This window comes from Erigeron canadensis, chromosome 3 (genome assembly GCF_010389155.1).
Source record: "Erigeron canadensis isolate Cc75 chromosome 3, C_canadensis_v1, whole genome shotgun sequence".
NCBI lineage: Eukaryota > Viridiplantae > Streptophyta > Magnoliopsida > Asterales > Asteraceae > Erigeron > Erigeron canadensis.
Genome location: NC_057763.1, coordinates 27,836,144 through 27,852,809, shown reverse-complemented (window position 1 = coordinate 27,852,809; position 16,666 = coordinate 27,836,144). Strand labels below are relative to the sequence as shown.

Here is a 16,666-nt window from a genome sequence, read left to right as displayed (position 1 = left end):
CTTAGGTAGAGGTAAGGTATGTCTACATCTTAACGGCACTGAGCAGTTACTTACTTACTTACTTACAAGAAAATATATTCAAGGTTAAAGTTTAAAAATAAATATTTTGAATATTTAAAGTAGGACATTTTTAATGGGATAGGTCATCACGTCATGTTGTAATGTTTTGTGAGTGCAAAATTTATATGAGGTCTTTACCGTGTGAGTTAGTTCTTTATGTTATGAGTGTTTAACATAGACTTCCCAAATTGATTTTTAACCTGCTAGAGAAGATAATAATGTCTTATATATTCTATAAATACTAGCAACCTCTGGCTTTATCTCTTCTCCACACCAGTAGTACTCCACTATAGCGTATCAAATGGGTTCTATACCAAAAAGTACTAAGAAACCACATGTGGTATGTATCCCTTACCCAGCACAAGGCCATATCAACCCCATGACAAAACTAGCTAAACTCCTTCACTCTAAAGGCTTCCACATCTCCTTTGTAAACACTCACTACAACCATAAACGCTTGCTCCGGTCCAATGGTCCCTTTTCCCTCGATGGCCTGCCCGATTTTCGTTTCTACTCCATTACAGATGGCCTTCCACCATCTGATGCTGATGCCACCCAGCCAGTTGCTGCTCTATGTGAAAGTGTAGCTAAACATAGTTTGGAACCCTTTTGTGAGGTCATTACTAGGCTTAATAATGATGCTAAAAATGATCAATCCGGCGTACCGCCTGTTAGCTGTATAGTGTCGGATGGATGCATGAGCTTTACACTTGAAGCTGCTGACAGGTTTGGGTTGCCAGAAGTTCTATTTTGGACACCAAGTGCTTGTGGGATTTTGGCTTACACTTACTATCGTGAGCTTATTGAAAAAGGTTACACTCCCCTCAAAGGTAAAATTTACTAAATTCAACTTGATCATACTTATAGGTTAATTTATAATTATTAGTGGCAAGAAGCCAAAAACGTAGCTATGTTTTATTTGTATCTTTTCGTAAAATCTGGAAGCAGACTTGCTACTTTTGGTAAGCGTAACACTTAATACTTTACATTTTAACCTCATTCATATAATGTCGAATAAGATAATATTGAGACCCAAAAATCCGTAAAAGACCGCATTGGTGTTACTTACTTACTTACTCAACAACTAGTCCAACCTGGACAGAGCCATAACGTACCCACTTAACTTCACGTTTAGGAAAAACCTATGCGTCCAAAAACTGACTGGTGGTAAAACCACTGTAATTTCCATAATATACATATACATCAATAGAGCAAAGTTAAATTGAGTACACATGGAAAAAAAAAGGTGCAAAAGTACACTCCACAGCTGTTGGATCAAAGCTTTGGACGGATCAGACCAAGCCTTCTTTCTCCTTCTCCGGCCAGCAGCATGCTTCTTCTCCGGCGAGACTGCCGCTGCCAGCCACCACCTCCTTCTCTGGCGACACAACCACCACCGGCCACCATCATCTCCGACCACCCCAACCACGGCGCCGGTGCCGGCAGCAAGGGCTTCGTCGGTACCATAGCAAACCGTAACCATCTCTTGGATCGCCGCCTATCAAATACATACGATTCTCATATGCGTCCCTTGACAACCAGTTTAGAACGGATGAGGGCCACTGGCCCATACCGTATCCACCCGAAAATGAACCTGATTCTTGCAGGAAAGTCGTCGGAGGTAGTGGTGGTGGTTGTTCGCCGGAGAAGAAGGAAGAAGGTTGTACTTTTTGTACTTGTTTTTCCCTTATACTCAAAATAACTCAAATCTACATATATATAATATATATATATATATATATATATATATATATATATATATATATAAAAGAGTATATAGGGTGGCTATCAAATGAGAACCAAGTTAAAACGAGAACATGCACTTAAAAACTACATTTTGATGCATTTTGATGTATAACAAGGCCATTGGCAAATGATATGTTCATGGTAGTATTCACCTTGTACGATCAATGATCTCGTATTTACTTATGTAAAATACGTACAATTTTATGGATAAGTAGATCATTTGTTCGATATGGCATACGACAACGTATATTATCACAAGTTAGTGCTGAATACTAGAGAGTTGATGATTACATTATTGTCATATAAAATCCATTAAATTTTTTGTCAAAATGAAAAATTACTTTTCAAATTACAAACTAGAAAATGAAAACTAGAACAACTGATGCGACTCATTTCTGGTTCTACCCCTAGTCACACTTTTATTTTTCAAATCGACGAGTTTTGAAGGTTTTTTTTTCTTTAAACCACCTATAAAAACTCATGATCTACATGTCATAATCAAAAATATGTGTAAAGATTTCACCGTTATATTCAGAGTTATCCCCTGATGCCGAATATAAATTGATTTTAAAAAATTTTTTGAACTTATACACTTAAAAAAAAATATGGGCTTATCCGCTTATTTTTGGGATTTCCCTTTTCAAATGTAAATTTAGGCTCATCCCTATGTCTTTTTATATACCTAATTCTCATTCTAGAGGAATATCAATTTTTGAGTAAACATATCTCTGTTCTTGAGAGCATGTTTGTTACGAGAGAATCATATACAATGGAAATGTAGAAACATAATATAATATAGTTGGAAAGCGAATAAGTATTTGAAAAAAAAAATAGGTTATGTCATTTGATATATATATATATATCATCTTATAAAAAGAATAACCCCCATCTTGAATGTTTTATGAGGAAAAATGTCTAAAATACACTTAATGATTATATCACAGAATCAGTCATCTATCCTTTAAAATATCTCTATTAACTATTTATATCAATTACTTTTACATTGATTTTCTCCCCCCCCCCCCAAAAAAAAAAATTAATTACCACACTGCTGTCTTCACAAACAATATCATATTACGCGGGTACCGTGTTAGTAAATAGTTTACGAATTAAAAAAAAAACTACAAAATTTTAATTAATAATTAAATTTAATACAGATTACGTATTAAAGATGATATCGCATTCTTTAATAGAGTATCTAAATCAGCAGTGATAAACGTTCAAAAACAAAAAAATCAGCAGTGATATACTATATATTGGTTCTATTGATGCTGTCCCATTAGCAAGTTGTCATATGGTCCCAATAGAAATTTCGCAACTATACGGAGTTTACAAGCACGTGCATTTTACTCTTTTTTTTTTTTTTATCTTTCTGTGTAGAGATGATAATAAAAATAATGCCGAATAGATATTCTTTACTTTTTGTTGATTTTTAACAAAATTTTTATGGTCCCAATTGAATAGCCGTTAATTACATTGACGTTGTAAGCATGTGCATTTTACTATATATAATTTTTTTTCCATACATTAACTATTTAATTGATCCGAGTTTAATTCGATAATACTAATAAAAGTTTAATAAAAATGTATCTTTGGTATTGAAGTTACGAAAATCCAACGGCTCTAACTATACTTTCTATAAGGTTGTTTAATGATTCGTGGTCTCGTAGTCGTGGATATACAATAATGTTCAAATAAATTACTCAAACCCATATACTATTATTGTATTTCAGATCCCAATTTATAAAGTTCTTTTTTTTAACATTAATTTACAAAGTTCACTCTGCAAGATCCATAGAGTTATTGCTGACAAAGAGACATGACCGCAAAATGGAGTAAAGGTCTCCTATAGTCGGTGTCAACGTGTCATAACATTTTGTAAAGAAAAAAAAATGATTAGATTAATAATAATAACTAGCTAATTGATCCGGCCATCCGAGTATAACCCGGGCATTCTAATAAAAGTTTTATGAAAATGTATCTTCACCATTGAAGTTACGAAAATCCAACGGTACTCGTAACCTTGAAATAATATACCTTATAATTAACTTATTAACCTACATAATATGTTGACAAATTAAAAATTTTGTTATGATAAAATTATTTATATAATGAAACTTAAAGATCATGTATAAACTATTAGAGCTTTTAAAAGAACATAAAATTATTTTATTTAAAAATAACATCATAAAAACAACAAAAATAAAAATGTAATAAATTTTAGAAAGGAAAATGTTTTATGACATCATAAATAAATTAAATAGAAAAAATAATAAATTTTAAAAAAAAAATTAAAGATGACAAATAAGTTATTTGAACTTAATGTAGAGATTAATATTAATATAGTATTAGAAAAAAAAAATTTTAAAAAGTTATCTTTTATTAAAAAATTTAGAAAAAAAATTTTAAAAATTATCTTTTATTTAATATAGAGATTAATATTAATATAAAATTAACTATCATTACTATATATAAATCATTTCCTCTATCCCTATTTAAAATTTTAAGACTTAAGTTAGACAGTATTTGAATCATTATTATAAATCAAAATCATTCATTTTTCAAACTAAGCAAATGGCAATTTGGTCATTTGATACAAACTCAAATGACATATAATTTATTTGCATAGGAATGTTTTGGGTGTGGGGAGAAAAAGAGGTGAGTAACACTAAAAGAAAGTTAAAATGTTAATATGTGAAGAGTTAATTGTAAAATTGGTTTATGTGGTTACACATATTAGCAATGGGGGTTCCTTTTTAAGTATCGTTGTAATGGGAGTCTCTATTTTGAGAAATTTTTGCAAGATTGGTCCTTTTTGAACAGGACCGTTAGTGGTTGTCGTCAAGTCTTAACAAAAGGGACCATCATAGCCAGTAATTCAAGATCGATCCCCATTGCTAAAATGGAAAAACCATAGGGACCAATCTTGCAATTAACAACTTAATATTTTTTTTGAGTTAATTCAAGACATTGCAACATACAATTGTCAGTGCGTCAGATCCCTGATTATACTTTTTAACTTTTCTATAAAAGAATGAAAATTAATAAATACTTAATTTAAATATAAATATTAACATACTTTAGCTTTTCATGATTATTGACAATTAAATTATTAAAACATATTTCTACAAAAATATTTTAAAATTTGTAAATGCTTCAATTGTTGATGATAATCAAATCCATATAATAATTTATATTCAATCTTAAAATAACAAACTCTATTACTCGATATATATAAAAAACACATTAAAAAGTTTGTTATGATCTATATTAAAATAAACTATATATTTATTAATTAGTATTTATTAATCCACGAGCTGCATAAATGTTTAACATGTTACACAGGGAACTAAAAAACCATATATGGTAATTATATTTTTTGAACATGTTTTACGTATTGGTAATATCAAATTTCAAACATATAACCTCTAATTTCGTAACTATAAATAATTATAAAAGTTTATATATCAATTATATTTCAAAGTAAAAAAAATTATAAAAGGTACATCGTCATTATTAAAATTTTAAACTATGTATAAGTTTACTAATTAGGGACCTGACACACTGACAATTGTATGTTGCAATCTCTTGAGTTAAATCAAAAAAGATATCAAGTTGTTAATTGCAAGATTGGTACCTATGGTTTTTTCATTTAAGCAATAGGGTTCTTTCTGAGTTCACTAGCAATGATGGTCCCTTCTGTTAAGACTTGACGACATTCGCTAATGGTTCCGTTAAAAAGGGGCCAATTTTGCAAAAATTTCTCGAAACAAGGACCCCATTGAAACGATACTTAAAAAGGGACACCCATTACTAAAATGTGTAAACCACAGTGACCACTTTTGCAATTAACTCATATGTGAAATTTGGCTCACTTTTGCAATTAACTCATATGTGAAATTTGGATATAAAAGTTGCAATTTCTATTGGAAGTGAGTACGATTAAATTTCTATTTCTTTTTTAATGGATTCTTTTAGTAGTTTATTTTAGATTGAACGTAAACTATTTGTGGGTTTCTCAAATACGAAATGTAACACTTAAGTTTATATCCTTTATATATAGCAATCAATATATTATAAGCGAGCGTCACAATTAATATTTAACCACGTCATATTCACCCATTGTTATACGAGGGTGACATGCTAAATAATATTTTACTTTGTATTGTTTTTATCTACATCTTGTATTCAACGAATAGAATAATAACATACAACTTTTATCGGAGGCTCTTCTGTTACTTTGTTGTTCCTAACCACACCTCCCAAAAAGACGACTAAAAACAATTAGAGCGATGCCGATATATAGATCATCTTCTTTTTTAAGGTGTTTTTTAGGTATTTTTAAAGAAACTTCGCAAAAAGATAAATACGAGTAGATGTTATGTGTCATGTCTATCACCATAAATTTGGTAAACTCTTGTACCACAAAAAGATATCGATCTTCTAAGAATTGGACCCCTATACCTGCGGTTTTTCGGTTGATCATTTGGAACTTTATAACACTGACGTGACTACTATATATTAGCGATATGATGTTCTTATCGGTTGTGTCATGGACGGCTCGGGAAAGAGAAACTTGGCATCGTGTCGAATATTGGATTTAGTGGCATCAAAGTTTCCAAATTTGTTTTCGAGTTAATTTCATTAGGTGCCCTGTGGTTGTCGATATTATTTGTTTCCACCCTATGCTTTTTTTTCATTGCTAGGTACCCTTATGGTTCATGTTAATTTCATTAGGTGCCAATCTGACTAACGATCGTCAATTTCTCTCCGTTAAAACGCTCATGTGCATTGCACATGAGGGCATATCCGTCTTTTTGCCTCTAAAACACCATCTCCTTCTTCTGCATCTTCCTTTATAGATCAAACTCATCTTTTTTTTCCATCTAACTTCTCTTTTTAACCACCAAATAACATTAATATAAACCAAAATATATCATTAACAAATAATAATAAAATAATAAAATTCAAACCCACAAATTGAATGTTACATTGTTATTCAGAAACACAATGTCACACACAAACAAAAAATCTAATTCGTATATTAGCTTGTTAATATATAAAACAAAACTTAAAAATAAAATCACTACAATTACAACTTTAAAATAGTGTAGATCAAGAAGTGGAAGTAGATAAGGCGGCAACCACCACCTTTGGAAATAACCACTGTTGAAAAAATCGGTGGTGTGGGATGGTGACCAGATTTGACGGGCGCAGTATAGGGTGGTGGCTGGATTTTGTATATGAGGTGAGGTGATCGGAGTAGTAAATTTAGATATAGATATACATATAGATATATATATGGTAGCAACAGGTGGTGGGTTTCTTTAACCCGATCCATTGACGATGGCAGCGGCCATGGTGGCAGTTATGGTGTCAGTGGACTATAATGGCCGAAAATGATGATTGTACATCTTTATATGTGTATAGATTTGATGTGTATGTATATGTATTTCCATTTATATATAGATTATTAGGTATAGAAAGATATATAAATATAGATTTAGATGGTTAGAGATGATGATGATTGAAAAATAGGAATAAAAGAAATTGAAGAATATTGAAAGAAAAAAATGGTTGGGGATGGAGGAGAGAAGCAGATCCAAAGAAGAAAGAAGGAGAAGATTGAGTGCTTTGGATGTAAAAAGATTAAAATGCCCTTATGTGCAATGCACATGAGGAACTTAACGGTGTGAGATTAACGGCTATTAGTCAGAAGGGCACCTAATGAAATTAACACGAACCATAGGGGTACCTAGCAATGAAAAAAAAAACACAGAGTGGAAACAAATAATAACGACAACCACAGGGGCACCTATGGGTATGAGAGTAATTATCCGCGCGTTGCGACGGTGAGGGTGAAGGTCATAATGGGTGATAGGCCATAGAGTGTCATAGCCAAATGCCTTAGCCGTACGGGCTCCGCCCTCAGATTTAAAAATTCATCGAAAGTATATCGAATGACATCTCTAATGAAAGAGCATAAAATTTTAAGAACATCCATATAATTTTTATACTTTATCGATGTACTGTTTTTTAGATAAAAGATTTTGAAAGAGTTAGAAGAATAAAATGATTTATGCAGGAGAGAGAAAAAAAATGATTGATTGAGATTTGAGGAGAAAGAAAGAGTATTATAGTTATTTTAGGTAAATATAGAATAGATGGGAGAGACATTTTGGAGAATTACTTAAAATCAATATTGAAAATTTTAGTTCAATGTTGAAAATCTAGAGGAAATCTGTTTTATAATATAGTATAGATACGAGTATCAATCAATAAATTAAAACAACATTGAGATATTTTTTAAACCACACGTGTCTAATCCTTGATTGACACGTGTCCTTTTAATTTATTTATTTTATTAAATTAGGTTTTTTAATTGTATATAGATTTAATTTTTTTAATTAGACATATAATTAAACTTTAACTTTTGACTTGTTAATACTTAGACATTATAACCTAATTTGATTCGTTTTCTCATTGAAAAATTGTCTCTTTTTCTTTCTCAATTCTTCAACTCTTATTACTTATATTACTTATAATAAATTATTAACATCAATACTTCAAAATTTTTAGTTTACGATCTTAAATCACAAGGTTATTTGTTGTCTTCCATTATGCTTACAAGTTTCACTTTTGATGTGAATCTAAAAATTTAAGATAAATTCAAAACTCAAACTAAACATATATTATATTATCAAAATATGTTTATTATAATTTAGTTTTGATCATCAATATACTTTAACTACAATTTATTTCATAATCACGAATCATGTATGGGACATATTCAAATTTTTTTATGATACAATCTATATAGCTACCGTATATTATACGAGTGTTAGGACTAATATATATTCATAGCATTTATGGTTCAGATGAATCAGTTATTTAAATAAATAATATAATAATCTTTTTATTTTAAAAAAATTTATAATCGTATTATATGAATCTTCATGCATCAATTATATCACGATGGACAATGAAAACTCATCTAAAAAATGACATATAGAATAAAGAGATGGGTATCCACGCAATGCGGCGGCAGTAACGGCAACAGGGGTGATGGTGGCGGTGGTGGTAACGATATAGTTATTAATTTGTAATTGGTGTAAATGGTAGTATAGTTATTTTATGGTTAAGGAATGTATTTTTTGTAAATATTTTTATTAAGAGTATTATAAAGATATTATGTGAAAATATTTAAATTAATTAATAAAGGAGATAGATAGTTTAGATAAATATGGTTGGAAAATATTTTAAGGATATATTAGGTAGATTTAATGTGTGAATTAGGAATGTGTTAAAAATGAAAGATATTTTATTTATTTTAAAAGTAAAGAATTGAAAAGAGCAGATGATAGTTTGTTAATAGAGTATAAACTATGGAATCTCTTATATAAATGAAAAAAAAAAAAAATTATGATTCCATAAGATTTTTTAAAATTGATTGATGTGTCATTTTTTTACCTAACCGTGACATTTTTTACCACTGTAAAACTTAACATGATGGACATTTTTTTTTTATACCTTATTAGTGGCATATTTTTTTATCTTAATATTTGTTTTCGAATACTCAGCTATAAATTTTTTTATATCCCTTTATTGTAATTTTTTACGGTATATTTTTCTGTTATAAGTAACTGTCAAATGCTTATAAAACTTTTGCTTATATATTTGAATTAGATAAACAACCTGGGTTCAATCCTGGTCACGTAAAATTTAAAAAAAAAAAACAATTACGTGGTTATCTTGCAATTACGTAAAATTAAAACCAATTCACATGAAAGAGAGGTGAGCGCCTTACAGGTTCGTACGTATACTCCATGTCATTTCACCATTGCCTATACATCACATCTGAAAGTGCGAATATCTTTAACTTGGTTTTAATTTTACTTGCATCATAAGTCATAACGGTGGTTTAGTTAATGGGTCAAAATGGCTTAGATTTTATTATGGGTCAAAACTTATTATAAAACAGGACGGGTTGACCCACAAAAACTTTCTTTGTCCAAAATTTGAACATTTTCCATGAACGTCTAATGCGTTAAAGATAGGAACAAAAACTATATTAATCGTACTAGTTATTACAACGATCCAATTTTCCAAATAAAGCCATTTTAGACGGTTGTATACCCGTATGTTCAACAGTTCAATTTACTTGACCCATTTATTAGATTTTGTGTTCGTTGTTGACTTATTTGTCTTCTTTATATGTAGACAATCGATGTAAGTCTAAACCCGAGTGTCAACAATACTGCTAAATACTTCAAAACTGAAACGACCATATAAAGAGTATCCTACTTCTCATTGCATTAATAATGTACTACCTAGCATTCCATGTATGTGGCAAAACACAATAAGCAGAAATCCATTACAAATGCTTTGTTGTTCGACCGCTAAAACGAAGGTGAAGAAAAAAATCTACAGAGAGAAAAGAAGAGAATGAAATTTCCATCTAGGGCAGGAAAAACTATTTGGGAAGAAAAAAGCTGACATCATTGTTTCTAGAAACACAGCCAGGAAACGGCTTCTAGAAAGAAGGTTGTTTTATTTATACAAGAGATTGACTAGAGCCATGGAACTTTTTTCCTCGTTGGCAATTTTTTTTTGTTACGTATGAGTTTATTCATTCCACTTATCGACATCTACGTCATTCGGGTAGGAAGTATGGTCTGGGTTTAGCTAAACCCAGACCCGGACCCAATTAAAAATCCTCATCCCAAACACAACAGGTCCCCGTTAGTTACTACTTGTCAGGTAACGAGTATCCCTACGAGTAATCGGGGATCTGTTATTATTGTTATTTTTAAAAATCTTTTTACTTACTATAAATATTTATGTAATATCTTTTTAGCTTGTTAAATTAAAATTTCATACTTTTTAAAATAATTGGAAATAGCATATAATGTAGACATTTTGTATAATTCGTATTTATGGGTGCATTTTGAAATAAGTTATAGGGTGTTTGGTTCGCGGAATTCATTGGAATTCTTAGGGGCCGTTTGGTTCGCAGAATATTTTTAATGGAATTGGAATCCGACAAAGGAATTGGAATTTAAGGGAATTGAAATCTGAAAGTTTTAAAGTATATTACGTGTTTGATTGACAGAATTCAATGGAATTCAGCTGATAGAGTTTAAACTCAATGACCAAATTACCCTTTTCTAAAATTTTTATTTTTCATTATAATAACAATTTTATTAATATCACACATCTTTTATATAATAAAACTTTTATATAAAATAAAATAATAATAATAATCATAGATGTCACAACCCCACATCAATAATATGACTTTCTTTTCATCTTCCCAAAAAGTCACCACCATACCTGCAACTCTCGTTCCCTTTTTCTTTTTTGCTCAAGCGATAGTTCTTTTATTAAATCAAACAATTTATTATCTATCCCAAATCCAACAACCATAAACAACAAACAAACTATTTAACCAAAGAAAAAGGATTGAGTTTGAAACAGGTGTTAGCCGAAAATATGAGTAACGACGGCGACCGGAAATATAAGCGGCGGCACTGAGATGGCAGTTGTGGTGGTGGTGGATGGTGATGGTGGTTAACATCCATCGGTTACTAAAATCATGGTAGGTTTTTTATTTTTGTGATTAGTTGTTAGAGGGTATTTTAGTAAAGATGAATGGATTCCTTTGAATCTATGAACATTCCATCAGCTTTTTGAAGGAATTGTAAATTCCACATTTTAAAGAATTTGATGGAATTTTTTATATTCCAATTTCATTCTTTTCTCAACCAAACAAGTGAAGGATTCTAATTCCTATGAATTCCAATGAACCAAACACTCCCTTAGGAATTGGAATTTTGAATTCCATTCCTAACCATGTTTGGTTCACAAAATTGATGGAATTCTACAACTTTCCATCCAATTTCATAAAACATTGAATTTGAAATTCCTTCGATATGTTATATGTTATGGAATTTTTTAAAATTCCAATGGAATTTATCAATTTTGACTAAAAATAAAAAAAACCTCCTCTAGCCTCTATTATTAAACTTTAAGTTATTTATTTAGTAGCTCACCGGAATAACCACCACCACGTACAATTGTTGCTTATTGGATTAAAAATTATCACGTTGTTATTTATCAAAGTAACAGTAGCCATCATCGCTGCTGCTTACCCGAGAAACGGTAGACACCACTGTCACTGCTTCTTGGAGTAACAACCACAACCATTGATGCTTTCGCGAAAACAATCACCGCCTTTGACTGTGTGTTTTGTTTGTGTGTGTGTGTGCGTTAGATCTATATGAATAAAGCCGCTAAAGAGATGAATATGGCGGTTTCAAAGAGGTGTTATATGTGGTGTGTGGTGGTCAACAAAGCCGTCGGAGACGACAAATGGGGTTTGGTGAATATGTATTTTGTACTTTTGTGTGTTGTTTTGTGTTAAATTACTTAAATCTCTGTATTTATTGTTATTATTATTATTATTATTATTATTATTATGGATTATTATTATTATTATATAATTTTTATGAAAATTTTAATAAAAGTGTTATTTATTATTATTATTATTATTATTATTATTATTATTATTATTATTGTTAAATAGTATGTCATTATAATAAAAAAAATTTAAAGTATAATAAAGGTTATGTTTGTCGTTTGACCTAATTTATATTCAAATTATTTTAGTTGAATTTCATCGAATTCTGTCAACCAAACTAAAGACAATTATTAAAATTTTTAATTCTTTCAGATTTCAATTTCTTTGATAGATTCCAATTTCATTAAAAACATTATGTGAATCAAATTGCCCCTTAGTGATGATTTACTAGTGTTAAAAAAACAAGAAACTTATACAAAACAAGTCAGAAGCTTTTGAGGTTTACGAAATAATTGATCAAAACACATTGGTCAGCAAACAATTTCAAAACGACAATGGTAACTAATTATTATAACTTATTATAAGCAATGTTGTAAATATCGGCCATCTTGGCCGATGTCAACCCTTCACTCATACGAAAAATGAGTTATCGGATCCAGTTATCGTTTTGGTCAAATTTCAATCAATCTTGGAACTTATCGGCCAATATCGGCCATTTCGACCAACAAAAAAAGTTGACTTTTTATTAAAAAGGGGGGGGGGGTTAAAATAATATTTTAGGGTTTCTGGCTTCCATTCTCATTCACTTCTTTCAGCCTCTCACACACCTAAACCCCACCTTGCTATTCCCCACCCCCGACCTACATGTGGCTGTGATTTCCGGCGATTCCAGTCGCCGGCGGATCCACCGCTGGCCAATCCACCTCTGGCAACAGCTATTTATGCTCCAGTAAGTTTCTTATTTTCTTTTCTTCTTTGTTTTTGTTTTAGTTAATTGTTAATTAATTATTTATTATTTTAGCTTATATTCAACAATTCTTTATTTCGAGTTGTAATTAGTTAAGTAATTTCTTTATCCTATACTTTCTTTATTTTCCTTTTTGTTATAATTTAAAGTTGTAAACTTGTAATTACTTTTTATTACTTCATATTCCAGTTGCAATAAGCCAATAAGTTACTTTTGCATTGTCTTACTTTTCAAATTGCATTACAAATTATATATATTGTTAGTATATATATATATATACCCGATGTATCACCGGTATATCCTACTTATCACTTATCGGGGGTCGACCGATAATAAACCGATAACTGATATCTACAACCTTGATTATAAGGGATGGGTATGCGGGTTCAAGACGGGTTTCGGGTATACGGGGCGGTATGCGAGTTTTTATATAAAACCATCCCTGTAGCCAGACCCGCAAAAAAAGAATCCTCATACCCGGCCCTAAACCCGCATAACCGGAGCCGAACCCGACCCAAAGGTATCGGGTTTCGGATTTCCTATCGGGTACGGGTCTGTATGTCATCCCTAGGTAGGATATCATTCGAATTTTCAGAAAATCGGAAGGAGGAAAATCTCTTATAATCCACCAAACAGCACGACAATTAATAGGAGAAAACTTTATCCTCTCGAGACTCGAACCCATACCTTTCAAGCACAAGACCTTGATTGGAAAACTGAGACACTTCAACTTTGCAAGTTATATAGCCCAAAACTTTGAATAATAATGTTTATAAAACTTTTGCTTATATATTTGAATTGACTATGGAACTATTTCCCTCGTTTGCAAGTTATATAGCCCAAAACTTCGAATAATGTGAACATTTTATGCATCTGTTGTTCTTCACGACGGATTACTTTGTATACTGATTATATATATATATATATATGTTTGATATATATTACAGATATGAGTTATGTCACAAATGGTTACTTAGAAACAACCTTAGATTGGATTCCCGGGATGAAAAACATCAAGTTAAGGGATTTCCCAAGCTTCATTCGAACGACAGACATAAACGATATCTTGTTCAACTATCTCATGACCGAGGCCGAGACAATCCCTAGAGGCTCAGCAGTCGTGATCAACACTTTTGATGCCTTGGAACAAGATAGTATTAACCCCTTAATTTCCAAAAACCCGCGAATATTCACCATCGGCCCACTTCACCTAATGCAAAAATATGTGCAAAATCATCAAGTGAAACAAATTGGGTCCAATCTTTGGAAGGAAGATGTGGGTTGCATCAATTGGCTCGACACAAAGGCCCCTGGCTCGGTTGTTTTTGTAAATTTTGGAAGTATAACTGTCATGACAAAGGAACAATTAACCGAGTTTGGATGGGGACTAGCTAATAGCAAAAAGGACTTTTTATGGATCACTAGGCCGGATATTGTGGGCGGCGACGAGGCTATGATGCCACCGGAGTTTGTTGACGAGACTAAAGGAAGAGGCATGGTGACTAGCTGGTGCCCTCAAGAACAGGTAATTAACTAACATCATTAATGTATAGTGTCACTCTCACGATTTATATCCATGTTGATATATATAAAAAAAAAGACAGACGACTACTTGCCTGATTTGTATAAAGTGTATTACGAGTAGCTTTCAACCACATAAAATGATTAAAAGAAAAGAAAATAAATATGTATTTAATAAGGTTTTAAGAATTGCAGATGTAGACGAATGTTGCTTATGAGTTTTTTTTTTTTTTTTACCATTAAAAAAGAGCAAAAAAAAAAGCAATATTTAGAAATGCTTCTTAACTAGTGCCCGCACTAGTTAGCAAATCCCATATAATAATGAGAAAAGTGAATATAAGGCTATCCGGCACCTAAACTTAGGTGTAGAACCTTCACATACTAAATTTTTAATATTTGTTGAATTTTAATTAAATCACATGGCCCCCTGATTTTTATAAATTAAAAAAGCAATATGTGAGTGTTTCACACCTAAGTTTAGCTACCTAACAACCTTATATTCTCATCCCCATATATAATAGTATATACCGGTTATCGGTTAACCACAGGGTAATAGCTCAGTGGCCACCAACCGTCACTTTTTAGGGGAACCTGGGTTCGAGTCTTGCCAAAGACAAACTTGAGATAATCAGTTGTTGTTGATTTGTCAGTTACTACAACTTAATCGAAAGTACCAACCTAGATAAAACAGGAAAATCAATCTCTATTTTTCAGTCTCAGAATGCCTGTTTTTTTGTAAGAGGTTGAGATTGACCTGGACACTAGTCTGGCTAGAGGATTAGTGGGTACCAAATGATACATGGGATCAGGGAGTCCCCGTCCAATTATCTTTTTTTCATATCGGTTCATGTTAAACTGTCATATTGCATAGTATGACATGGACAAATGATAAGTTACAAATTGTAAATAATGTTCTTTTGTTATTTTACGTAAAAAGGTTTTGAAGCATCCGGCCATAGGAGGATTCTTGACACACAGTGGATGGAACTCGACAATTGAGAGTATTAGCAGTGGCGTTCCAATGATTTGTTGGCCATTTTTTGCAGAGCAACAAACGAATTGTCGGTATTGTTGTATAGAGTGGGAAATCGGAATAGAAATAGATACCGACGTGAAGAGGGAAGAGGTGGAGGCTCAAGTGAGGGAGTTGATAGATGGGGAGAAAGGAAAGAAGTTGCGGGACAAGATTTTAGAATGGAAAAAGAAAGCTGAGGAAGCTGTTTCTATTGATGGATCATCTTATCTCAATCTTGATAGATTGATTAATGATGTTCTCTTGAAAACGTGAGCTAATATATCTTTCATATTCACCTAATATGTTTCAAGAAGTCTTGCTTGCAAAAGTTTTTACCTATTGGAACTTGGTCCAAATTATTGCGTTTGCATTGATTGTAATTTAGAGTGAGTTATAATAAGCTGATGTCTCCACGATTTATGTAAACCTACAAAACAATGATAATTTTATGTATTGTTATTATTCATGAAAGTTTAGCATATACTGATTTAACTGAGTTCCCGTTAAGAAGCCAATCGATTTAACACCATATATTCATAACATAAAAACTATAATGGAAATAGAATATGGAATTCTAAAGGACTTAAAATGTCAAAGTTTAAGGTTAAAGGGGTGGTAGAAAAAGATAAAAACATCAATTAAGTTTTTTAAGTGACCATTTATTAAAAAACGAGCATAATACCTGTGCGTTGCGACGGAATTTTGTTTTAAGAATGAGATAGATTCGGGGGTAGTTTAGTCCAATTGTAGAGGTGGGTATAGAAATGTGTATTAAGGTGAGGGACATTTTAGACTTATCAGGTTCTTAATGACTTAAAGTTAGTTTGCTTTATAAGGGAGTATAGAAAAAAAAAAGTTAAGAGTGAAAAGGAAAGATATGCCTTTAAATCTTCAATCAGTCGGTCAATATATGAAAGATGAAAAATGATAAAGTACTTTAGCCAAGGTCCGTGGACCGATATGTCCATCCCCTCAATAGTATATGGAAGTTTCAAGA

At 31.6% G+C, this 16,666-nt stretch overlaps 1 protein-coding gene across 1 annotated transcript; it reads left to right on the top strand.

Annotated features, from left to right (window-relative positions):
* Positions 1–314: 314 nt before the first annotated feature.
* LOC122593797 (UDP-glycosyltransferase 85A8-like) lies at positions 315–16,148 on the top strand. The gene is made up of 3 exons (XM_043766248.1): positions 315–890; positions 14,081–14,658; positions 15,592–16,148. The coding sequence occupies exons 1-3, from the start codon at positions 362–364 to the stop codon at positions 15,940–15,942; spliced, it is 1,458 nt and encodes a 485-aa protein (XP_043622183.1). The 5' UTR covers positions 315–361; the 3' UTR covers positions 15,943–16,148.
* The last annotated feature ends 518 nt before the right edge of the window (positions 16,149–16,666 follow it).